Genomic DNA, 27,244 nt, shown 5'->3' with positions numbered 1-27,244 from the left:
TCCAGATGTGAATGAGTTACTCAATAAATTTTTCAAAAATAACAGTAGCTGTGCGTTGCAGATATGTCGACTGCGTGCGTGCGGGTTGTATCATTTATCATCTGCCCCTATTTACTGTGTACCACTCACTTCCCACTGTATCTCACATTCATAATGTTTCCATTCATGAGCAGATGATACTCCTAACCAGAGCCATCTGCTTTGCATATAAGAGGAGAATTGCAAGTGTGGAGGTAATTCCATTCCCTCTGAAAAACCAACCCTCCCTTTCAAGCACTCTCCTAAATTACCAATGGAATGAAGTTTGCTTCTCCGGCTCCCTGAGACACAGTCCTCTCCTCCTGCCTGACTGAGGGTTTCTACAGGAGTTAGTAGTTTGTCACCGCTAAAGCTGGAATCATGGAAAATAGCCACCAGTGCAGCAGTCAGCAGGCTCTCTGCAAAGATGTGAGTAATATATATTTTTACCCAACCCAATTGATTTCTGTATTTTAAGTCCTTACAATAATAAATAGTAACATTGACAGTAATTTGCTCTGCAAAATATTGTAAAAAAAAAAAAAGTTCTGCATTCACTGCTAAGAGAAAGTAATGGCTACCACCTTTTAAAGAACTCTAAAACTGTAAAAGGATTTTAAATGTTTTGTTGTCTAGTATGATTACATTAGATTTTTATACAAATCAACATATATTGCACTTATAATGCACTTGCTGCTAATTTCAGGGTTTTTTTGCAGTCACTGTCAGATATTTTAAGCCTATTTGCCAGTATTTCTTAAATTGCTGAAATTACAATAGATTAAAATACATTACATTATATTGCCAAGTTATAATTTGTAATTTAATGGTAATTTTATTTTCTTTCAGAATTTAGTGCTTACTCTCCGTGTTATGTCTACATTATGGGACTATATGTAGTTCTAGCCATAGATTAATAATGAACAATTTGTTCTTTGTTTTTTAATTCAGTAAGTCACATGTCAGCTGAGAGCTGAGAGAGAGAGACTGATATACTCTGAAGAAGTGAAAATTGGAAGTCCTGCTATAACTAAAGTTACCACAGCATTCGATAGATAAGACATTTTTTTAAAGCATACTATGGGATATAGTGTGTGTGTGTGTGTGTGTGTGTGTGTCTATATATATACACATACACACACACACATGGGGTAAATCATGCATACTCACTAACACACACTCTTTTTCTCTTTTTCTCTCTCCCCCTCTCTCTCATCCTCCATCCTCTTGCTTTTTCTCTTTCTCTAAACAGCAGGGGGCCCCAGGCTTCTCTGCTACACCACAGTTGTTTTGCTGATTCTGAACCTAAAACTGCTTTAATACTGTTTTGCTGGCAGCAGTCTGTACACTTTTCAGCCCATTTATATTCGGAGTGGATGGAACTTTGTCCTCTAGTCAAGTTTCCTCTGCTTATGCAACCTCTGGATTAGTGCTTCGACTTTGGCTGCATTTTTGCTCCATGCATGGAGAAATTACTCTTCACAGGAATTTTGGGCCCCTCTTGATTATTTGCCCTTCTGTTTCCCCCAGTAGCGCCCATGTCTTGATGATTTTACCAGGAAGTTCATTATGAGGGAAATCCTCTGGAGAGAACGGTCTATTGATATCAAATGTATTCTTTTCATGCAATTTTTTTTGTTAATGTTGAGATGATATAATGAAACTCCACATCTAACCCCGACGTCCTGCTAAAGCCTCCCACACATTATAATTAATGGCCATTTGCGACAGTTTATTATGTGCTGCTTTGGTGTTAAGACTAATACATGGAGCCACTACATTTAAGGGGGGAAGGACCTCCTAGAGTGCTTTTCTGCCTCAGCCAGCAAGATAAAGTACAGCAGCAGGAGTCATTTCTTTCCTTCCTTTTCTTTAACAGATTCCTTGAGAATGTTATAAGCTGCTCTTTCAGTGAGAGACATCCCTAATTGAAGCTTGTTCAACTCCATATTTCGTAATTCTGATTGGCCACATCCTCCGAGAGCCAAGAGCACACCACTGAGAATAGTGAGCTTTTACTCCCTCCCTCATGGAAGTCAGTTGGAACAAAACCTCCCCTTTATTAATTTGTGGCCTTAAGCTTGGGGAATTAAGTCCAACAGGCGAACTTTTAATTTGGGACCATTTTAATAAATGTGACCTTTTGTGCCATTTCGGAGAAATTCAAATTGCCCATGTGATTATCATTTCATTCTCAACTGTGCCTCATCATACCGTGCCGTACATCCACTGCGCATAGCTTCGAAATATTATTGTACCATATTTTTGTTCCTGCATTCTCTTTTATGCCTCAAAATGCTATTGTACTATTATTGTTCATTTATTCTCTTTTATGACTCAATGCATTATTGTACCATTTGATTGTTCTCTTATTCTCTTTAATGCTGTATCTACATCTTCCTCTGTGTAAGTGTCAGTGTGAGATTTCTGTATTTTATTTCATTATATTTTATTTTATTTGGCAGGTTGAGCTGGGAAAGGAGAAAAATGCCAGATACCGGTGTTACCAACGTGGAGCCCTAATTCTGGGATTGGTTTTCCTAATGCTGGTCCTTTGTATCTTTAGCCTGAGGTATATTTGGAACTCGAGCCCTGGGAAGGTAACACAGTCTAACAGTCTGTAAATTTACATGAAGATTACAGTACTGGATTTTTCAGTAGAAATACTTACATCTCAGTGCATGCTTTAAGCTGCTGTGATCTATTTCAAATGATGTCTTTCCATTTGCAAGCAGACACAAAAATACCACAGAGAAACATCATTGCCAGATTAGTGTGTGGATTCATTTGGAGTGAATGTGGTATAAGTTCACTCTTAGACGTTATTGTCATTCTCTAATGGACCTCTGCTAGTTTGAATCCCAGGTTGTGCTGCCTGCCATCAGCAGTCGGAGCCAGAGAGAAAATAACTACTAACCAACCAGTCAATATGCAAATATGTACCAATGTATTCAGTACAGTTATATGGTGTTTGAACAAGACATGAAATGTAATAAAAAATAAAAAATAAAAAAAATACACAGTCAAAGTAAATATGAAATATGAAACACAGTCGTATTAGAATAATAAAACTTTCCCCATTATATCGGCTCCACTTTCCATATAAGAGTAGTCCTATAATTTAAGTTCTATAATACTTTGTTAACCTCCTTTCACCCTGTTCTTCAGTGGGCAGGACTCCACAGGACCACCATAGAGCAGGTAGTATTTGGGTGGCGGGTCATTCTTAGCACCCAACTGCGCTGACACTGCGCTAGTTTGAGTGGGTCAAACACAGCAGTGCTGCTGGAGTTTTTAAACACCTCATTGTCACTGCTGGACTGAGGACTACCTACCAACCAGCAACTATATGATCACCAACGCAAACTGTGCAGAAACATATGAGCTTCTGTCTCTAACTTTACATTTACAGGGTGGACCAACTAGGTCTGACTAGGTGGAAGTGTTTAATAGAGTGGACAGTGAGTGGACACAGTGTTTAAAAACTCCTGCTGCATTGCTTTGTGTGTTCCACTCAGAGCAGCACAACACGCACACTAACACACCAACACCATGCTAGTGTTACTGCAGTGCTGAGAATGACCCACCACCCAAATGTTACCTGCTCTGTGGTGGTCCTGTGGGGTCCTGACCATTCACGAACAGGGTGAAAGGAGGCTAATAAAGTATGCAGAGAAACAGATGGACTACAGTCTGTTATTATAGAACTACAAAGTGCTGTAGCGGGCTGAGTTCATTCCAAATCAGGCGTGGTCATATTCTGTGTATATATATAAGCAGATTAAATAAGTAGATCAAAGCAACAAAAAAAAAGTGTAAAAATGAAAAGGAAAAGTTATAATCAGAAATGAGCTCTAAAGCCATCCAATGATATTTTACTGTATTAGATTTGTAGGTGGACTTTTGTGTCTGAATGAATTTTGTGGCAATCATCATCTATCAAAAACTGTCATCATGGTCTCCTATTCTTGCAACCTCTGGTTAAAATATTATCATGCTCCTGTACAAAACATCTCACTCTCTAGGTTGAGGAGTCATCAGATCGGGCCCACATAAAGCAGGATCACTCTCTGAGGGAGTGTGCTTAATGACAGTGTCTGTCTGGGTTCTTGGAGATCTAATGTGAGAGCTTCCACTCACGCACTAATGGGGTCTGCTGGGTTGAGGCCCATCCCCTGTCTCGAGCAAAGAGCAATGTGATGGCACTTTAAAACCCAATGATGGGCCTGACTGAAGGCAGGCATTCTTTTAACACCAGTAGGGGAATTATGAGACAAGTGGCAAAGGAGTCAGACAGCAACAGCAACGGAGACAATTAGTGTGCATTTCAAGAGTTGCGCTTTCAATAGGGTGAACATGCTGAAAACAAAAATGGAAACTGAATGTTTGAACCACTGTAACTTTAGGCATGTCAGGCACGTCAATAAACCGTTCTAAAAGTTTGTGAGTACATAGCCAGGTAGACATTTTTTGACAAAGTTTTGACAAAGTTTTAGCCTCTGAACAACCACTGGCTGCTGTAAGCTAGCTGGCTATTATTGTTATATATAATTATATAATTGCTAAGGAGTGTTTGCATTACTGCATTACATGCATCTGGTGTACTATATGGTGTTTTTCTGCTTTCTAATAAGCTATGTGATGTGGAAAACACCACTCAACTACTGGTCTTTTGACCTTGTTTGCTAACTTTAAAAAGCACAGCCAGTGATTGTACACTATTGTATTTCCAGAGATTATTGGAGAATGTCTGTATTTCAGGCTTTTTTGCATGTCACCTAAAACATATAGAGATCACATAGTGTTTGTGATGTTTGTTAGAGTCTCTGGTGGGTGGCTTTCCGCCTTGAGTGCTGGAGTAGTTAAATCATCCCGCTGTACAAAGCTGCATGAAATGCTCATTTTCAATGAGTGTTTTAAGCAGCAGATAACCAAAAGAGCATAAAGCGGAGACAAAGAAGCATTTCCAAATTCTTTGTAAAACAGAAGCCTCCTAAACACAGGCAAGGGGCAATCTTCCCTTTAAATGGAGGATTCGTTATGGTCTCAAGTCTGTATTAAACAGGAAAAATGAATTACTATGGTCAGCTTGTTAGATAAATCATGCAGCTGTACTTAATTCAAAGCTGATATTCATCCATTTTGCTCGCCCATTCATGTACACAGAAATGGTGCTTTTACATACATATATACATGAAAAGTGATAGAATGCAGTCAAGTAGACAATAAATTGTTAATGCACAAAATTAGCATCACTACCATGATGATAAAATAGATATGTTGCATAAATAGGTGGATAAACACATCAGTTAATTGTTTGGAAACTAAGGAAGTTGCCAAACTATTTAGTCTAATGATAAGATTCTTTTTATCATGACTGCAAATAAAAGCAAAACATGCTGCATTGACAGAAATATAGATTGAGCTAAATCAGTATTGTGCTTTAAATTTAATAAAGCTTTTGTCTTTTAACAGATGGTATCTAAAGATATTATGAAGCAAATGTGGATGTCTCTAAATGCCCCTGTGAAACTGTGGCCTCACATAAAAAAAAAAAAAGATCCTAGAATGGCCACTGGCTCCCTTATTTTACATTTGAAAAGATAGGGAATGACGTGTATATGACAGATGCTTTTCACCAGCCTTATATTGCCCTGTAAGGCCTCATCAATTATTCTCCCAACTCCCAAGAGCTGTAGTTCCTGACAAACTAATTATAAGTCAATACATCAATGGAGCAGGAGAGTGCCTATTCATCTGTACAGCAGCAGGCCGAGGAAGACTGGTCTCTCGTGCCCAGCTTTGCATAAACAGCCATAGAAAGGTAATTTGTTCAGCGTATTGTATTTCAATATGACATGGTAACCGCTTGGGGAACTTCTTTTAATTACTTGCAAACATATGTTGTTACAGAGGCCTGGGGAAGATAAAGAGTTTCCCATCGCTTACCCTGCCAGTGTGTGAGGTGGGTGTGTGGGTGTTGGGGGTGGTGGTGGGATGTGCACTTATGCATGGTGTGTGCGCGTGCGTGTTGCGTGTTGACCACATCACTTGGTTTCTAGCCCATTGCTGCCTTTATGTTTACCATGTCCTAATTATTGTTGTAAGCACTGACTTCCGCTGGGATTAGTTGCTCTCTGTATCACCTAACAGCGGCAAGCTAAACATTTAGCCCCTTTTAAAGCAGCCCAAAATTTAAATTACAAGCATTAGTGATTTGACACCTGTCCTATTTTCTCTAATTATGAATGCCTGTGTTGGAACAATAATTCAAGTCTGTGTTTGTTTACTGTGTAGATCTACAGTGTTCTCGTAAGTAATTAGTTCAAATATGGCTTTCTGTTTTCTGGATATATTGAAACGCTTTTTGGACTATGACCTTATGTGTTGTGGAGCTTATCAAAGTACAAGGACTAGCCACACATGGATTGGGCGTCAATCTTCCCTCAAGCTACCTTATCTAATCCTTCAGTGACTTCCATATTGACCATAGTATTAGAGGACACTTTCCAATAGATCACATGTATAGGAGCCAGGGCTGTGCTGTGAAATTGGCTCTTCCAAACATGACTGTCAGGCTTTGGAAGATGTCCTCCGTTATTCGGGTCGAAATTGCCTCGCTCACCTTGTTGCCATGCCCTTGCCATAAGGCAGCCTTTCGCAATGTGCCCCCGACCACTACTCTAAAGGACTTCTGGGTCTGGATGTGCTACTTAATGAACAGTGCTGCACCTGCTCTTCAGTAATAGTCGCAGGTGTGGGGCGCTGAACAGCCCTCCTGTGCGGCTTTATTTACTGGCTGTGTCCCAAAACTACCCTTTTGGCAATGCCACTGCCTATTGGTTTCCACCACACAATAAAGGAGGAAACTACTGTAACTCTGGTATAATGAGATAAAGGCGGCGCCTCCATTCTTTGCACCGCAGTTGAAATGCCATGTTCTTAAACAGAGTGAAGTCTTCTGTTTTTATTTATTTATTTGCTAACAAGGATTTTCCTGCATAGTCTTTGGGGAGAATAATTACTGTAATAGAGCAGACTGGTCTATCTGAGCAGCTGCTTTAGTCACTCCCTACAGGGACACACTGCCTTCAAGTCTGTAATCTTCCCTGATTTACCACGTCAGGCTCATTTATCCACTTAGTACAGACCCTTCGTCCACTCCTCTCCACACAGACATGAAGACAGGTCTCCGCCAGACTAAGGGAATGCTTTCTAACCTGCAGCTGTGGTGAAGTAACTGAGGGAGAAGTAAAAGGGTAGGGTGGCAGAATGGGAGCCTAGTTTTGCCCTGTTGTAAGCTTGAAGTGGTGTGCATGGTGTTAAATTACCTTTCTTTGAAAGGTAGTTTAAAATGTTCTAGAGCACCGTTCACAATAAATCCCAACTTTGATTAAAATTCTGGCTTGGAATATCTCCTGGTGCTCTCCATACAAGCAGGCCTTTAGCACTTTGAATGATTAAGCCTTGTACAAAGATTTGTACAATCAACTCAGCATCTAACACTGATTTGACGCTACCACATAACTTTCAAGAAGGAGCATTAGCATCCATTATGTGCCACTTCTCCAATGTCTGACCAAGGCAAGAAGGTACATTAGTGGACAAAACATTATTTTTTTCTTCCTCTGAATAAATATTCTCCTTCAGGTTGGCACCAGAAATTGTTCTGCAGCAGACTGTGAGCACAATGTCCACCCTCATTTTCCTCTCTCGTCTCCCCATGTAGCAACACAGCAGCCCTCCCCCCCATATATTGTGCAATTTAGAGTCTGATTGAGCCTTCACATCCTGTTTCATTCTTGTGCAGTGCTCTGAGTGCCGGCTCCTGCCCAAAAGCTCTCTCATACTCATGCTATGCAGAAGTACATTTCTGCACATAATTTATTTTGGAGGAATTAAGCACTAGAAATTAGAATTAAGATCTATGTGAAGTTAAACAGAATACGCTGCCTGTGAAATGAGAGGCCGAAACAGTACAATTTCTCATTCTCATTGCAGTTTCTTTCCTATAAGAAAACTGATTGGAGGCGAACTGAGCTAAATAAGATGTTCTTTTGTTGATTCATGTGACTGAACTCATCAAATCTAGTGTGCCTCTGTACTCTTGCCCAGCAGATGTGGTGCAGTGTAGTAGTCCAATGTTAATAAACCTTCGGGGTATCTTGCTTGATTTAAGTAATAAAATATTAAACATAGCATGATTGTCATCTCCTAGGGGTAGCAGTTTATTTTATTTTGCCAGTGTGAAAAGCAGAAGTTGCATTCAAGTTAATGCCCTCCATTTTGGATTGGTGTCAAGATTTACTCGAAAGCCTAAAACATGACCTGCCATTCTACTGTGTCTGAGGAAAACAATGCCATGATGTTAGGAAATGGTTTTAAGATCCTTATATAAATATAATCTCACATTGCTAACCTTTTAACATGCCTGTAACCCCACTGTCAATCACCTTTAGTTCCAATACATACAGTTATGAGGCAGACACCAACAGCAGCCCTTCAGTGTGTCATACAGGTTGTAATAAGCCACAGTAAGGTGCTGGTATTGTAATAAGTCACAGTAAGGAGCAGGTATTGTAATAATCCTCTAAGGCACCCTGTAGAGCTTATGCTGCATTGAGCTAGACGCTGTCCTTCCCGTGAACTTGAACTTGGTGTGATATCGGTGATTTTCAGCCTTAGACCATATGCAATGGAAAAACCTTTGCAATAAATGAAAACAATGTGTTTTCAAGTCCAGTATGAATCCCAGCCCAGCTCCAGAAAAGCACAATAACTCCTGCCAGGTCCAACAATGGCACAGCTACTGGAACTTTTCTATTTTGCACAACAAATGTCATCACCAGTCACAGCTTACAGTAACAAGGACAAGAATACCATCCTCTAGCTTGTGAGTTGTGGTCGAATGTCATGATTTCTTGGAACATGTTCTTTTATGGGTGTATTGATATATTATTGATTGCAAAGAAGGGAGTTCTTGAATAAGGGGTGTTTTTGAATGCCTCATCCTTACTCCTCCAAATATTTGTGTCCTATCTGACCATAAGATTTTCCTCCAGGAAACATTCTTTGTCCATGTTTTCATCTGCAGACTTCAGTCTGGCTTGAAGGTGTTGTTTAAGAGCAGGGGATTTCTTTTTTAACCGCAGCCTCTCAGTCAGTGCAATACTTCCTTGACTGTAGACAGTGACACTGGTGTCCCAGCAGCATCCAATTAATGCTGCAGAACGAGAATTGCTAAGCTATCGTAGTGATATATTTCTACCAGAAGCGCTGTTAGCGTTACAGTGACTGTTATCATCATGCCTGATGTTGTAAATGCAGTCATTAGTAATGGTCTGCAGAGAGTTTTGTAAGGAGGAATAAAATGCGGGTTAAAGAACAGAGTTAAAGGCACCATTAAATGATTTTGCATTCCAGTTAGTGAGCAATACTGAGTAGCTCGCGTTTTCTTGAGAATGGAAGATGACTGTGTTGAAAAGCTATTTCCAACAAAAATTTTGCCTGATGCTAACTGATGACAGCAAACCTATCAAAAGCTGAGATTCAATCTGCCTTTGTCTTATAATTTAGACGAACATAATTAATTTAATTATTACTAGTGAAAAGCCTAATTACAAATTGTCTGATTACAAAGAATGCAAATGTTGTTCTGCATATGCAATTAACAATTGGGAGACTATTCATAATATAAGTTAGTATGAGATCAGTTTAGGGGAAAAAAGGGGAACCATTCACTCATTGATTCACCACATTTACCAAATAATTCTGTCATCTCTGACTTTTAATTTTTATTGTCTTGTATAAAGTGTGCTATTTCATGTAAATATTAACAGCTTGATTTTTTTCTTCAAAAACTAGTGTTTTTGAGGGTGAAGTATAATACAGTTCTTAGAAATAAGAGGAAACAATACTATTTTTATATGACTATCGTACTAAATGGAACATTTGGCTATTGAAGAAGCAAATCATCAGCCCACTTTGTTAATTTAGTGAAAAAACATTATAAAGAGTTCCCTAGACCTGAAAGGAGACTTGGAGCTGCTTGAATAGACATTCATTTATTTCATGGCAGAAATAATTAAATAATGGTGCCTTTCACTCTCTTTTTAAACCTTCCAAATAAGATCTCATTCCTGTCTATTGACATTTCATGTGGAGGGGAAAAAAAAATGTTTTCCACTCAAAAATGAGGTACATTGAATACGTGAATGACCTTGTAGATATTTTGAACACCCAGCTTGAATGTGAAATCACTTTCATCACCGAGTGCAGTTCATTTATCTGCTAATAACACAGGCAGTGTCTGCAAGGAGAGTAAACACGGGGTGTTTATTCTCTCTTGCTCTACCTGGGTCTATAATTTTGCTCTCTGCTTATAGAGACATTGACTGCAGACAGCAAAATCGCATCAATTTAACTCTTAAGAAAGTAATTTAAAAAGCCCTTAGACAGTGTTGCTAATTGCCGTAAACACAGATGCATTCCTCACATCAAGATTGCGTTTGAATGCTGCTTTCAAAAGCCAGACTACAAGTATTAACTTATTTTCAGGGCATACTTTGAAACTCTTGAGCAGTTAATAATTGGGCAAGTCATTTCAGGATTACTGTGGGGGTACAGTGTCATAGCAATGACTATGATCTAATGAGAAAGTGAGAAAAAAATGCTTCATGAATGCATATAGTTGGACAAATAGCCCCTACGCTTGAAAGAAATTCCACACACATTTGTTTGTCTACAATTGAAAAGAGACTTTGTTGTGTTGTACTCTCCAAAGGATTACAACACTTTGTAGGTGTTAACTTCATATATACTGATCTCTAAGTTTAGAACGTGTGTGTGTTGATAAATGATAAAACAACAAAAACAGAGTTACTACAGTAAAATAGGGAAGATGCTGATATACCAACAGAAAGCATGTGTACTTAAATAACAGAATTTGTCTTTTAAATAGACACAGCAGGCCTTGTGGCTCAGTTGCTGTAAATAGGCACACCAGGCCTTGGGCTCAGTTGCTGCAAATGTCATAATTACAAAGACAGTCCTGTGTGTATTCACAACTTCAAAAAAAAAACACCTAACAAAAAATGGTAACTTTTCTATTGCAGACTACAGATGATTCCATTCCAAGCCGTTCAAAGCTTTTGCATGACCCCCAGGCAGTATAGTGTCTGGCTCATTTACTTTAACAGCCCAGTGGGTGTTTACCGGAGGTCTTGGCAACCGTTCCTCAGTTTGCTGTTTTGTGTGAAAAAAGGTAATCAGCATATTATAACTCCCATTATATGTAAATATATATTTGCTTCCTGCACAAAGGCATATAAAACTTCAACTATGACTCTCAACCAAGTGAAACAAAGATGCTAATATGTTGTTGACATATTAACACTACGAATTTAGTTAATGAAGCCTAAGGTCTATGATGTAAAAGAATTGGCAAGTGTGTTAGTTGTTCAATAACATTACATTAGTGGCAATTCAAAAAGAGGCAGTTTATAGTTCCCAGTGCTAGAAGCATCATGTAGTGGAAGTGTCCTAGCTGGTGGGTGGGAATTGGAAATGACTAAATTGTAAAGAAAATTTGGGATCAATCAAAATATAAAGACAGAGCATCACTAGTCACAAATGTTTATCTGGAGTGAGGTATGACAAATCATTATTTGCAAATCACATATCCCCTTATCTGCTTTTTCCTGGCCAGGATGAGTTTAGAGCTTGCCCACAATCATTGGGTTCATTGGAACCCTGGGACGAGGCACTAGTCCATCATAGGGTACCACACACACATGCACACACAGTCCTAGGGGCAGCTTAGCATAGTCAGATCACCTACCATGTATTTTTGGGAGGTGGGAGGAAACCCACACGACACCCAACTCCTTCTAGACAGGCCTTTCCAATTCTATGTAGGCTCTGAGCCCAGTGCAACCTTGACCAAGAGGAAACAGTTTAGAACATGAGTGAATATTCTCCTTTAGGTTTATTAAACTAAATGTGACACATCATTTTAACATAGACAAGGTGCTACTTTGAAATATAGTCAATCCAATAGTCAATGTTTTTGGAAAGAGAGCATAGATCCATAGACTTGCAAGTATTATTTTATTATCATTAGCATCTGCTACTCTGCTTTCCATTTTCTACATTAAATGAGAGATTCACTGCACTGCACCATCATTTTCAACCTATTAATCCCCTCGCACACCTGTAGGTGTATTCACATTTATTTTTTTTGTCCCGGGAGTTGGCCTTGACGTATCGTACTATATATGGACAGAACCTTAACAATTTTAGGTGATCGCAATATTGCCCATAGTGTTTTCTTGTATGTATTTTAGCAGCGATGTCGCTTTTATCTAGACGGGCTATTCTACTCTCTGTCACAGGAGAGGACGAATCTGTGAGCAGGCATCTGTTGTGTAGAAAAAGACGGTGGTGTAGCAATTCGCTTCCTCACAGTTTGGCACATAAACCGCAGATTTGGCGCCAAAGTTTACCAAAAAAAGTGAATTACAGTTTTGCTGCTGCTGTAGTCTTTCACACCATTGAAACGATACACAGACATTTGTAGCTTGTATTGTAACGCAATACAACCCTCTGAAACCGATTTTGCCTCGCAATGTGTGTTTATTTGTTGTAAACTACAAGCGCCACATATGGTTCTGGACTGTCTGCAGAAATGCTGTGTTGAATGCTGCTGCGCGTGACCATAGAAAATATGTATGTAGGCTAATAGCTGTTTTTCCCTAAAGACTTGTGAAAGTTTAAAAGAGTGAGTTCGGATTGGGAACATTTTGGCTTTAAGTTGAATGGGCAAGAAGAGCCCTTTAACGTGAACGTTATTTTGCATTATTCATTCCTTTATGTTCATTGCATTATTATGCTATTGAGATAATCAATGGTGTAAAATGTGGTCTTAAAATTACAATATTATTGTTTATCACTCAATATTGATTGATTGATTGATAAGATTTCTGGTTCAATTTATCATATATAAAAGTAGTTATCGTGGCTGGCCTACCAGGGAGTATATTTTGAAATGTATGCCAAACCACTTATCCACATATCTTTGCTGTCATTCAAAAACGTACCTCCATTTTTAACATTGTTTACTTTTTGAAATGTAGCATTTGTATCATTATATCATTACATGATGAATTTACCAATATACATTCTCCTAAAGTTGACTTGGAATAAAAGGTTTTTGTGTGACAGAGAAACTACATATGGCAATACAATTATATTTTTAAACAATAAAAAAATGTTTTCATATTCAGTGTTCAGTTTTCAACATAATGCCCATGTCCCTTGATGATCTGATTTATCGAGAGAGCATTGTACATTTAAGTTACTTCTTGTTAATTTGACTTGATCTTACTATCAGTGAGATCCACCTTGCTGTAGGAATTCTGGTACAGTGAAGATTATTCTTGTCCATATTATTTTATAGTGTGTATATGTAAAAGCATGAGTACTGTAGAGGATTTGGTTTTAAATCACAAAGTGAACAAAGGTCAAGGAGAGCTCTATAGTATAGGTCTATACTTTATCAAAAATAATAATTTGATGCTGAGGTTTATGTTGTGCTTAATGTCCACAATTATTATTAATGATTTATAAATGATGACTTAAAATAGTTGCCTGCCAGTTCACTCTGCTTCTCAGACGTTAGTCAGTACTTTAAGACGGAAATGGATCATTAATGTTTTTTTTAGCAGCAAAAGACCATTTCAGTCCTCATTAGCAGCAAATGCTGTTCATCTAGCCAAATTATCATGTGCATCTAGAAGATTGAAAGCTGGGACTTTCTGTTCTCACAAGCTGTTTCTAAATGCCACTTAGCCACTGGGGTACTGAGCACACTCGGCCGATTTATTAACACGTGGTAAGGCTGAGAACCACCCAGAGCCACAGTGTCCTCTTTGGCTGCAGTAGAGGTGACCTCCCTTGTGGGTAGCTTGCTCAAAACTCGGCTCTTGAATGGACGTTTAGCTCAATATTTGGCCGTGTAAAATCTGTTTCGCATTCATAGAGACTCCACATTGTGTCAGATTCTTAGAAGATGTCTTTGATGAATATTTCATGCAACTCTGACTGCCCATTCATGGTGGAAGATTGGTCTGTATTCACACTGCAGACCTAGTCAGATGAACAATCAGTGACAGAACACATTGTGTCTTTTTTACATGGGTATCAGTTGCTCAAACTTGAGCGTGGCAGAGCAGAGTGAGGGACAAGGAGATGGAAAACGAAAGTGTGCAAAAAAAGTGTGATTGCAAAGGTTTGAGAGAACGAAAACTCTGTCACCTTTTCTGTTTATTTATACACTACACATCAGTTGCCCCCCCCCCCACCACCACCGATACAGCACAGCAATATCAATTACAGCGGTAGACCAAAGCCTGCAAGTGTTGCATCACCCAATGTCCTGAAACAGTTCTTTTGTCCTGCCTTTGAAATGGCTTTGGTGATGGCCTGAGAGAAAGTTGTGGCTAGTTACAGTAGTTTGTAGGTGAGTAAAAAAGAAGTCACAGCTCCCCTGGCAAAGCCCAAATACAACTTGGGATATATCTTATATGTTGTCACACAGTTAAATAGTTGAGGCATATGTCATAATTCACACTACATTGAGTGTTTTCACAATGGATTAGATTAGCAAAGCAGTTAGTAGACTCAGTAGTCATCAATCATTGTCCCAGTGGGTTTCAAGGCAAAATGATGATTTTACTGCCCATCTTAAAAGCAAACAATTCGTATATATCCCAATCCCCCATCTCCAACTAACAATACTATGCTGACCAATAAGAACCTAAATTGCTCCCAAAGCTCCCAAAGGAATATAGCCCTGTTACCCACATAGTAGCTCAGATCAAGGTGATTTATGACTAGTGAGAGTTCAAGTTGTTTGAAGCAGCTGATGTGATTATTCATGTATACATGAAGTAAACGAGCAAAGTGCTATAGCAAATTAAAAGCAGCTGTAGATGCTCAGCGGGCCACAGAGAGGTGGCCAAATGTGGAAAGCAGCAGGGGTCACTAGGGAAATGGGGAGAGAAAGTGGGTCATTACGCTCCTCTCACTTTGAGGCAGTGAGTGGGAGAGGTCGACACCCAGAGAGAGCTCACTCCTCAACCTGAAAGTAAACGCTCACTTGAGAAGCATGAATGCAGAGTAAACACTCACGGAAATTTCTCTGTAATGCACAGCCATTACAGAATTCCACAGGACATTGAGGCTTTATTCTTTTGGAAGTACCAGGCCTCTAAAGATGTTATCATCCAGGCATATTTGCTGCCTATTATTTAAATATCCTCCAAGAGAACTCTTTCCAGTGTAGAAAACTATCCTATTTACAGTATTAATCATGAGTGAAAAGGCCTGTAAGCTTCAGCAGATCCTGTATTTTATGTGTTTATTGCAAAATCAATTGCTAAATGTCCACAAAAAGAAACTATACTTACTGGCTTAGTTTCCTGGAGGTTTTATTCCAAGCTTTTTGAGCGGTAGACTAATTTAACTATGCTCGAGACAACACTATAATGAGTCCTTTGGGAGGCACTAAAGGGTAGAAGAAAACAAGAGGCCAAAGCAAAGCTTTTGGCCCTCATTCCAGGTCTCGTTACATATGCATCCGTAATTAAACATACCGCAAAAGCAAGCTCGCCTGTTTGTGCTGCATACTTTCTAAAATCGCTTCAGAAGTAACCAGTACTTTTTGGATGGCTCTTTTGATGTCTGGCCTCTCATTTTAACAAATGAGACCTCTGTGGTCTGGCTTCGTAGAGCCCTTACAAATTTATCGAAGGCCTCGGCTCTCTGTGTGAGTTCAAACCGTTGCGGAACATTCAAATATCGGGTCTGAAGCTGTTATTGAGATGGAATATAGACAAATACAGACCTCCTATTACTGATAACTTTTTCGGAAGCACCAAGCCGACAATTAATTTTGAAAAAGATCAAATTCCTAAAGGAATATCACTCACTCTGCTGATGATTCTGTCTTTTAGCTAGTGACCATTGCCTGCCCATTTCCAAGGCAGGCTTCTGTCCAAAAGCAGCTGCCTGTCTTCATTGGACATCTCCAGATGCTCTACTAAATGCCTTTGGCAGCCCTGAAAGCATCCCCTTCCTATTTATCTTAATTGTAATGGCCATGCGAGCTGACAGGGCTTGTCATCAGTGTCCACATCCACAACTCTTATGTCTCTGAACACCAATTTTTGCCTTTGTTGTCTTCATGAGCAACAAAGAACCATCAGCATTTTCATTTTAAACAGAGGAACCTCCACGTGAAATATATCACCAGAAACATGAGCCGTTCAATAAAGATTAAAAAAAAAGTTAGAAACACTCGGGTTTGTAATGAAGAGGGTATCAATGAGCAGATTGTTGCCTTTTTTCTTTCCATATTGAAACATTGAAACCTTTGACAAGAAACAGGAATGGAGTTTAATTCCCAGCATGAGACCTACACAGTAGCTTCCTCGGTGGACTCTGACACACAATGAGCACATCTGAATGCCATCTGTGCTGCTGTCTTAAACTGATCTGGAAAAGAAGTTATTTCCCAAGAGCTTCTCCATTTTTACAGCAATATGTCTGGGTAACCATGATCTTTTGTTTTTTGATTTTTTTTTTCCTTCAGTCTTGCTCATATTTCAGAGACTAAATGCTGTTTTACTTTTTTATTACAGTTCATCCTCTGCTGTCTCTCTTTCCACGGCTTGCCTTCAGTTTGAGTGAGTAAAGAAGCCCTGAAGAGAAGAAAGTCAGGCTGTATGTTAAATTAAGAACATGTTTAATTTCCATGATAAACACAGACAATGAGGAGAAACCAGCAAATGTTGCTGTGGGAGTGTTGTGAAGGTAGCTGGCATAGCAATTTATAACCACTGAGCATTAGCTTAAAAAAAAAAAAAAAAAAAAGAGAGAGAGAGAGAGAGAGAGAGAGATGGTGAAAAACCATCGCATAGTGTTTCTGAGTGGAGCCCTGGGGAGAAATTAGTTCTGCTCATGTGACCACATACGTAACAAGTAGTTAAATCATGATTTGCAGGAGTACAGGGATCTCATGGTGATAGAAAAAAAGCAAAGAAAACGTAGGAAGTTCTTGACCGCTTACTGCCAGCTTCAGGCATAAGCCATTAGCAATTAGCTTATGCCTAACAAACAATTGTATTAGATGGACTTAATATCCTCATTTTACTTTTGTTATGACACCTAATAGAGCTAATCAATGACACGCTACAAGATATTTAGTCTCTGTGTGTACAGCTTAGAATAGATCAAAGTTCAAATAAATCTTTTTTCTTAATTTATCTGCTAACTTAAAATTTGCAAAGTGTGGATCTCTCTTTGGGCTGAGGCAAGTGAGGGAAGCTCAAGAAAGTTGGCATGGAGTTTTTCAGCTGATGAAACTGGAATCCAGACCACCCCTACTTGCTGAGCAAAGGCCAAGCATGAGTTGGAAGAGAAGGAGGAGGGGGGTGGCAGGGTGCATATTTTTGTCAAGAGAAGGTGAGGAGCATTTTTATAGGGTGTGTAATAATGGAAAGGAGGAGTTTTGGCATGGCCCTTCACCCAAACTGTAGCCATTGTATAGTGTATTGATTCTGACCCAACTGGAATGGACATTTTGTGGATGATTTTGATTTAAGAGGGCCAAATATTCAAATAACCATAACACTTTTATATGACACTGCATATAATTTATAATTTGTTCAGTGTCACAGTTTCAATAATGCAAGTCTAAGGTCTCTTTTTGTTAGATTGGTATTAGTTGAGTTTCAATTCTAGCGATGCTAAGAAAGTACATACATAAATACATACATACATACCTTGAGTAAGTACAGTTGCAACCTCTGGTCATTAATATCTGACAATATTATTGACCAATTAGTAATGGTTGGGCCATAATATGCAGTACGACGCTGTGTGTGGGTACAGTAGTTTGGCAGATGACTGATGTTTGACACATCACTTATCACATATCTCCTACACATCAAACATGTCCTGTTTGTATTATAATTCCCCCTCCAGTGTTTTCTAGAAACTCTTGCACTATGTGTATCTTCTTTAGGCTTTTTCCTGCCACTAACACTCGCTTGGCCTAAAGGTGTCTAAATGGAAATTTCAGTTTTTCTAAATCTTGGACCTGTAGTACCCTTGCATTACAAATGTATTTACCCTCCTATGTCCCTGTGATGTATAATGCCTCTTCTTACATTGTGTTAGTTATTCCTTAGCTCAGTAAAATGAGCAGAAACAGTCTTGCAGAAAATAAAAATCACCTTTACAATGTTGTTTTTTCTGTACCATCCAACAGCCTGGGGGTTATGAAAGTGAACAGTGGCAATATATATTAAAGAACGCAAAGTCAGCCTCACTGAACAGATCCAGTATCAACAATAGAAGAAAACACACATATTAAAACACATTAAGCTCTTTGGTGCTGTGACCATGCGTGGCTGTCAGTGGGAAAGCATTTTTTTATGTTTAGGTGATAAAATCAATTGTGAAATCAAATGTATTTTATTGGTCTTTGATGGGTTACATGAAACCAAAGTACATTTTGGGTTAGGCGCCATTTTAGAGGTATTCTATGTGAAGGCTGTTCTGTAGCTGCTCAAATTTTCTTTTTGTTAGCTTCTTTTTATAGATGGAATAGTTATGCCATGCTAGTAAACAGACAGCCAGGTATGGTCTTGTTGGCATTTTAAAATGTCATTCAATCAACTTTCTGCTTTACTTTTCACGTTTTCTTTTTTACGTTTCATGATGACATACTCTTGTTTTACTTATTTATTTGGGTTGAACAATGTTTCTGGTTTACTTTAGGACCATACTTAGGTTTGTATTCATTGTTACAGCCCAAAACTATATTTCTAATATTATGTGTTAATGTGAAAACATGTTTAATGAAGGTTAGTGAAGGTTGCTAGGTTTTGGTTTTTGTAATTACAGCCAGCTTTCACTGTACCGCTCACTGTAACAGTACCTCCAAAATGTAATCTCACTTTCACTTTTGTCATACAACTCTGTAAATCTACTGTTTAAATGTAATGTAGCTTCAAACTTACTTGACATATTTACTAAATATCCTACCTGATGTTTGTACTTTTTTTGTATTAACGTAAACTACTACTACTAATGATAATTATATTGATGTAGTTTGATAAATAATGAAAATGAAAATGAGAATTAATCATGTAATAGAATACACAATTACATATTTAAACAATTAGGTAATGCTTAAACTGATAATAATAATAATTCCTGACTTCTAAAGCCTAATTAACCGATGTGTTCTCTGTTTTAAATGGAAGAACACTAAATGTGCTCTTAGACCAGAATACTGAAACCTTGTACACACAAGATGTCCTCTAATCTTAAAATTGAGATTTGTGGTGCCATACAGTTGAATATAGGACAGCTCACCCCAATCCATCTGAGACCTGGCAGTCTGACCCTGGTCTCTCTCAGGTCTTGTCACAGAGAAGGAGGGGACACACCAGTTCGGCCCTTGTGTCACTCCTGAATGACAGCCATAATGTTGCGCTTTGACGGCCACTCATGTCTGAAAGCCCTGAAGGACAGGCAGGACGCACGCTGTCGTGAGCACACTAACCTCACTCCTCCACTCACCTGTGACAGCATCTCCCTGACCTTAACCAGCTGTCCTCAGGGAACCAATGGGGCTGTCTGATGTAAAGCACCCTGGGCTCCATTGGCCTGCCTGTCTGTCCTTAATTCGCTCAGTGCTAGAGCATTCACCAGAGAGCAACTGAAAGCTGTGCACAACCCACCTCAGAGACAGATCAGACATGAAGATGGAAAGAAGTAAACAAGAGATTGTGTCTGAATGCTTTCATATGCTTTCTAGCATGTATGACTGATTTCTAAAGCCAGAGGGCTTTGAAAGGAAAATTCATTCAGTTCTGAGAATTTAAGTGTTAGACCACCATGATGCCTGGCACCTTCTGGAGGTAGCTTACCTTTAAAACAACAGACACTAGTTCCTTCTTTAAAGGAGTAATATTTTTTTCCAGGAATGGAGGTCTAGACTTGTTGCTGGAGTGGGTTTTCACAGCACATTTCAAGCACAGATGGAACTTGCTTGTACATTCTTATGATCTCCACAGGATACAGTATTAGATTTGTCCAGTAATACACATTTTTTTTTTGGCACTCGTGAAGCATCGCTTTTCCTCAGATATGTACGTGTTTGTCTGAACTGGTGGGTTTCAAAAGCACATGGAGCATAAAAAGAGTATTACACTGATTAAATGCATCTGTATATCATACATTATGAAGTTAATTTTGTGAGACAAAATGTTAAATAAATGAATAACATCCAATTATAAAAAAAATCAGCAAAAATACGTTTGGAATATCTTTTTGGGGTGGTTGGTGGGAAGAAAGCATCTAAAGTGTTTACTGGTCAACTGATTTTGAGTGACAGGTGTTTCGAACTTGGGCCACAGCCACTTCATCATATGCTAGATGGAATTTGTGTTCTACTGCAATGTGGATTGATATAAACATTTTTCCCTTTGATTTAAATACATAATGTAACATGTTCAAGTGTCGCTCTACTTGCCATGTATTTTCCAAATTACATGGTAAGTGGTTTATACTTTTGTCACTTGGTTAAATGCAAGATCACATTAGTAGCTAACATTAGTAGTGTTTAACAAATAACTGATGAGTCTGTCCAATGGAACTAGTGGACTAGACAGCAGTATTTTGTTTTGTTTTTGCTGAAACAGCCTTCTAAACCTATTGTTTTATTGCAGACCTCTGCAATCTATTGTTGCAGACTGGCCTGTGAATCCAAACATGTTACAATTATGATATAAATTGAAAATCCAACCTATAGAGTAGTACAGTTCATGATGTGGGCGTGGCTAAATGTCACAGAAACGAAAAAATACACCGGAAAAATCTGCAAAAAGGAAATAATGAAAGACACGAGTGGCTGAGTGTACTTTACATGTAAAATAATTGCAAGTCACTTAAAAAATTAACAACCAAATCCAAAGCTTTAGCGTTTTTCCAGTTGTTGGCAATATAGGAGATGATTTTCTTAATGGACTGCCATTTCTTAGCATTGTGCATGCTGCTGGTTAAATGTAGACTGTGGAACTCATTGCAGCAAACAGCTAAGGCGCCCTTGGCCTGGTGAGCTTCTAATATTTGAATAGCAAACATGATGGCGCACAAATCAATACATTACTCAAGGTATCCTCATGATGGACGTAGTCACAAGCAGTAATGAATAAATCTCTCCGAGTTATTCACCTTGAACTGTGCCTCTACGTGAGCCGCTCAGCAGCAATCGTACCGACCGCTAATTAAATTTCATTATCTTATTTCTTTATAATACCAAGCTCCTTTAACTCATATTCGGGCTGCTAATGCAGAGTTGAAAGCTGGAGAGGAAAAATGATCCAGGGTCCTCATCAGCAGGAGCTCATATAAAAATGTACTGTTGCACATGGAAGGACAATGTGGGAGATGGAACAAGAGAAACAAGGGAGGCTTTAGAAAATGGGCTTTCAGTCGATTGTAAGGCCCTCATGCTGAATGAATGCATTAATAATGTCCCAAAGGCCAGATAGCAGAAGTAGCAATGAGTTACAGTTAGTTTGTGGAGTAAGGAAACCACTTAATTTTGGGAGGAGAAACCAATTTAATGTTCTTTCTGACATCTGATCTCTACTGTCTGTCTGGGGTTTCCATGATTGTGTCATCAGATTGTGTTTAAATTGTCTCCTGCAGATGTAATTGTGGTAGCATCAATGACTATTGCTGTGATTGATAACTTGACTTATTCAGTATTTTAATTATTAATCATTTTAATAATCTCACCCTGTAATTCAACATCAGGTAACCACTACTAGCAGTAGACCTCCCAACTGGCTGGTTTTATCTGGCACAATGTTCTTCTCCTTCAATGTAGGCACTTTATGTACTTTGTATATGAATGATCTTTCTTGTAGTGCTTGCAGCAGTGATTGATTATAGCTGTGTCTGCTGCCTTTGCTTACCCAGTATATTTTTGTGCTTTTGTGCTCGCACTTGCCCTATTATTTTACATGTTAGTTTACCTGGTGCTCTTTCCAACTTGCTAGTTCAATTTGGCACTATGTGCTTCTTGCTCTGGTGTATGTTCTTATAAAATGTTATGAATGATGAAAGTAAGCGCAGTGGTTATTATCTTTAGGTTTTTTAACACTGCTTATACACTCCATGTATTTGTGCACCCTATTGTTGACCGTTTACCTGCCATGTACAGTATGCCCACCTCGCTAATTCGTCCAGAAACAATTTGATTCTTGATTCGTTACATGCACTTATCACTTTATATGCTGCTGATTTTTTAGGGGATTCTCCGTTTGCTCTTTTGGTATTATTATACAGTTCAGATGCCGATTTGGGCTATGCAGTCAAGGTCTCAGCTCCACCATCTTCCTGCCTGTCTAGCTCCTTCTTCCACCATTTCTCATTCTACAGTTTTCATCCCACTTGACATTGATCCTGTCTCTTCCCAATCATCCCCTCCCTTATTCCTTACCATTCTCTTCTTCCCCTTTCCTGCTCATCCCATCCCCTCCCTCATTCCTTTCCATTCTCTTCTTTCCCTTTCCTGCTCATCCCATCCCCTCCCTCATTCCGTTCCATTCTCTTTTTCCCCTTTCCTGCTCATCCCATCCCTTCCCTGCTCATTCTATCCCTTCCCTACTCATCTCACACCCCTCCAAACTTCTCAGACCCTTTAATTTTTGTTTCAATCCCTGCATTCATTTATCATGCCCAAACCTTTTTATCATATCACTGTTCTTTTTTTTCCCTCTTTATCTCTTTCTTCCATTTAACCACCCACATTCCAGGTCCTCTGGCTTGTTGGCTGCTAGCCCCACTGTATTCTACCACTGACGGCTCGATGTTTGCCCTCTCTGATGACCACTGGCCCTTCTATCTGCTGATGCTCAACTCTTTGTGCCTCCTCATTGTGCCCCCTGCTCAGACATGTCAGTCTTCACACAATCACAGCCACCATGTTCCCTCTCTAGCCACACGTCAGACCCTCCCTCGAGTCTGTGGATCTTACGGGGCATGGAATTGAGTTTGTCCCCTGTGATTCACACCTCTGCTAGCTTTGTCATTCACCGTGCTATTGCCTTGGTGAATCTCCTGTCCCAAAGTGCCTGAATGTGTGCCCAATGCCATTTCTGATCCATAGTCTGCCCTCTCATCTTTTATCAGCTGAACCTTGTTAATTGCTATAGTGCCAAGCAACAGCCATTTGTCTGCTGTAATGTCTTGCTTAGAGTGCCACACAGGTTTAAATAGCATAGAAACACCAAGCATTGAAAAAACAATTTTTTCTAAAATTGTACCTTTTATCTCTTAGAATTCTTAAGTTTTTAAAATCACACCTGTAAAAGGGTAGTTTACATATGTTTTGCTCTTGTTTGTATGAAATTGCCACCAGTCTTATGTTCAGGCGTGTTTCCTGCTTTTTAAGTGTGCAGTTTTCTTTTCAATCGGGAGGTGTCACAAGGGACCAAAATATCTAAACAACATAAATTTTAAAAATTATTTCAACTATTGATCTGCTGACTTTGAAAATCTTGTATTCATATAGACAATGTCTCAACAGACATACATGTACATGTACTGGCTTAAGCAGGGGGACTGCAGGATTTGAGTCCCTTTCGGCGTAGTGTGTTACTGATGGTAGCCTTTGTTACTCTCTGCAGGTCCCTCTGTGTAGTTCTGGGATTTTTGTTCTCCGTTCTCATGATCATTTTGACCCCACGGGATGAGATCTTGTGTGGGTCCCCAGATCGAGGGAGATTATCAATGGTCTTGTATGTCTTCCATTTTCTTACTATTGCTCCCACAGTTATTTACACCAACCTGCTTGCCTATAGTAGATTCACTCTTCCCAGGTTTACAATTTTCTTCCTGGTGTCCTTCGACAGCTCTTTGGTCTTGGCCACGGTTAAGTTTGGAGTCTGACTGTTTGAGGCTGTGGACAGGTGTCTTTTATACAGATAACGAGGTCAAATAGGGGCCATTAATACAGGTAACGAGTGGAAGACAGAAGAGCTTCTTGAAGAAGTTGTTACAGGTCTATGAGAGCCAGAAATCTTGCTTGTTTGTGGGTGACCAAATACTTATTTTCCACTTATATATATATATATATATATATATATATATATATGATAGTAGGTTGGCAATTATTGGACAATGTTGTTTGATTAAGCCTTTCCAATTGCTCCAAAGCTGCATTGAAGTTGCGCTTGGAATGTTGATAAAGCGCTGTACAAATGAGCACAGTGTGCTATAAGGGAAGGTGTGCTCTAGTGTGCTGCAACGTAGTGGGTCGGCCATCCTACACACACGACATTCTACAAAATGTTTTTGGGTGTGTGAGCATGATCATTGCTATTTTATTAATTACTCTAATTTAATTATGTAAGTAAAATGAGTAAGCAATACTACAGGTATCTTAATAAAACTTTAAGCAAAAGTGAATAAATTATGAGAAGTTGTTTTGGGAAAACTGATTTCATTCTTCTGTTTTATTTTTATATTTATTTATTTATTTTGCTAATTTATTTTCTAAAATAGCAAGTAAGTCTATTGAAGGCTTGGTTGTTAAATATACTCTTACATGGATTCTTCATGATGTAATTATAAGAGCAAGGCTACAGGAAACAATGTTTTTTATTGAAAGTGCATCAAGTCCAGCTTATACTCTGTCACCTGACATGTAATAACAAATAGAATATCCAAATCAGGAATCTGTCATAATTTAGAACATGAATTGATCATAATTCAGAACATGAAGTGGGTGAAACATCCTAATGAAATCATAACCGACACAGAATTGAATGACATGTGGAAGAAGCACCATCTGACGATCATTATATGTCAGTAATATCTTCCATGTATAAAGACTCAGCTGTCTTTACACTGAATTATACTATAAGGAGGAAAAACAAACACAGAGTCCTGGTAGGTAGTGAGAGCAGTCAGATGACTGGAGCTTGGCACTCTTAGGTATAAGTAAGTCAGACCCGCCCCGCCCTGGTATTAACAGGCCTTTCCTTCAAGACAGCACATACATCCACCATCTCACCCATCAAAGGCTCATCATTATCATAATACTCAGCCATAGCCTGCCTGTTCAGCATTGTATGCGCCTTCCCTCTTGATCCTAAACCACTCATGGACCCCAACTGCTACAATCTCTTCTGGTAGCTCTCTCAAATGATTTCAAATCCTACCCAAGCACACTACACTCACGTCTATCTTCTTTCCATGGTAACTTACTCCAGGCACCTTTTTATGTAACTTCATTCACTCCTTCATTCACTGTTGCTCTGGCCCCATGTCACTCCTTGCATGTCTGTCAGTTTTGCCATCCTTCTGTATGCTGTCTCTTCAAATCACTTCCCTGCGAGCAAAGTTCTTGTTCCCTGGGCCACCTATACTACTGTCATTGCAAATTACCACAGTCGCACCCCTCCCTTCAATGGTGCCAACCTCCGAGGTCTATTGCAGGCTGTGATTTCCTTTAACTCTGCTGTCGTTTTACTGTATGATTTGCCCTTTGGCCCCAGAAAACTGCTCCTCCCTGCGGGCAGTGTCCTACTGAACGCTTTGCTGCTCTTTGACCTTTTTTTTATTTATCTTAATCACTTTATTTTTGGACCGTGGGCACTGCAGTATAGTCGCTATTACCTTCTAAGAGCTAATCCTTGCAGTACATCCATGTGACAAGACGTTTATTTCTTGCCTTAACTGACCTACTTGGTGTCATCTCCTGCCTTAACTGAACTACTCTGATATCAATATCTTGGAGTTTTTCCTTGCCATGGTCACCCTTGGCTAGCTCATTAGGGTTACTCAACCACCATCCTACCTAAACTCTTACTTTTATTTCCAAGGAGGTTAATTTGAGCAGCCCTATATACAACTCAGCCAGCACCATGACACGCCTGCTTTCCTTTGGTGTATTTTATGCCAGACACTCAAGATAGTCCTTTTCTTTTCCACAAGCTGAGTGAACATTTCAGCTGGAGTTCATGTATGCTCGTTTCAGCATTACACCTGCTGTTTCGGATTGAGAATTTAGATTGACATCTGGATATTGTGCTGGGTAGTCAAAGAATCCCAGGAGATGGGCCTAGACACCTTACTGTTGTCATTCTCAAACATAGGAATGTCAATGTTGTGTTCTGTTTGAACATGAAGAGCAAAGAGTGGGCTAAAATGGACTCAAGAGAGTGGTGTAATACTTACCTCTCAGGATTGATGCTGCTATTAACACAAAGCTATGTATAACCAAGAACTGGAGAAGAAGTTATGTATGTGACTAGTATTTATGCCTGGTACTTAATCACATAGTTGAGAAATTTAGTTTATTGTTATTTGCACTCAGTTGAATAGGTTTGAGAACTTCTGGCAAGTTTAGAATCTGCACTTCCAAACGAATTTCCTATAAATGAGAAGTAATCAACACTGAAGCACACCATGATTTGCCAGCAAATGGCTTCTAAGGTTTATACATATTCGCCACTATTGTGCCAAATCATGACTAACCCCATACTCTGCTCTCTTTCTGTAATCTGCTGAAACTCCAGAAGGAGTTTTGACTCTAATGGGCTGGAAAACTTGAGTGTTGGCTTTGCCAATGCATAGCTAGGTCTTTTCATGTGCTTATGCATAAAACGCTTATTCAGGCACTAATGTAATTTGTCCTGCCACTTTCACCTTGAGCTTGTTCATTACGGGTTTGGAATCCAATCTCTGACTTTTCTGACTTTGTAGCAGTGTCTGTTGTAAAAGATTATTCTGATTTTACGAACATAATATTCAGTAGTCAATTACACAAACCCTGTGGTAGAGCATTAGCCAGGGGCATGGCAGTTTTAAAGGGGATTTAGCCCTCCTAAATAAATGTACACTATTTATCCCCTTTCCAAAAGAAAATGTGAACAAGATGATGTGGAATAAGGTCATTCCACAATGTCCTGTGTTTTGTTAGATTGTAATTATTTTGTTTATGTCTGTTTTTTTTCCATTTCATGTGATTCTAGTTTCTTGTTTATTGCAACCCTAATCTTTAAGAATACGAAGTAGGTGTTTGGGTTCGGGACATTGCAAAGGCAGATAATTTTGTGATGAAAATTTGTGCTTCAGA

General features: G+C 39.1%; 1 protein-coding gene across 2 annotated transcripts in view; it reads left to right on the top strand.

Annotated features, from left to right (window-relative positions):
* The first annotated feature begins 280 nt into the window (after positions 1–280).
* The window catches only part of tnmd (tenomodulin), a 49,198-nt gene continuing 22,234 nt past the window's right edge, over positions 281–27,244 (top strand). Inside the window, exons 1-2 of one of the 2 annotated variants that reach the window (XM_072663404.1) lie at positions 281–447; positions 2,484–2,618. In XM_072663404.1, the coding sequence (XP_072519505.1) occupies positions 400–447; positions 2,484–2,618 (183 nt within the window). In that variant the 5' untranslated portion in view covers positions 281–399. The remainder of the gene's footprint in view (positions 448–2,483; positions 2,619–27,244) is intronic. The other variant, XM_072663403.1, reaches the window with a different exon arrangement.

This window comes from Salminus brasiliensis, chromosome 19 (assembly GCF_030463535.1).
Source record: "Salminus brasiliensis chromosome 19, fSalBra1.hap2, whole genome shotgun sequence".
Classification (NCBI taxonomy): Eukaryota; Metazoa; Chordata; class Actinopteri; order Characiformes; family Bryconidae; genus Salminus; species Salminus brasiliensis.
The sequence above is the reverse complement of the archived record's forward strand: the minus strand, read 5'-3'. Positions and strand labels throughout refer to the sequence as shown.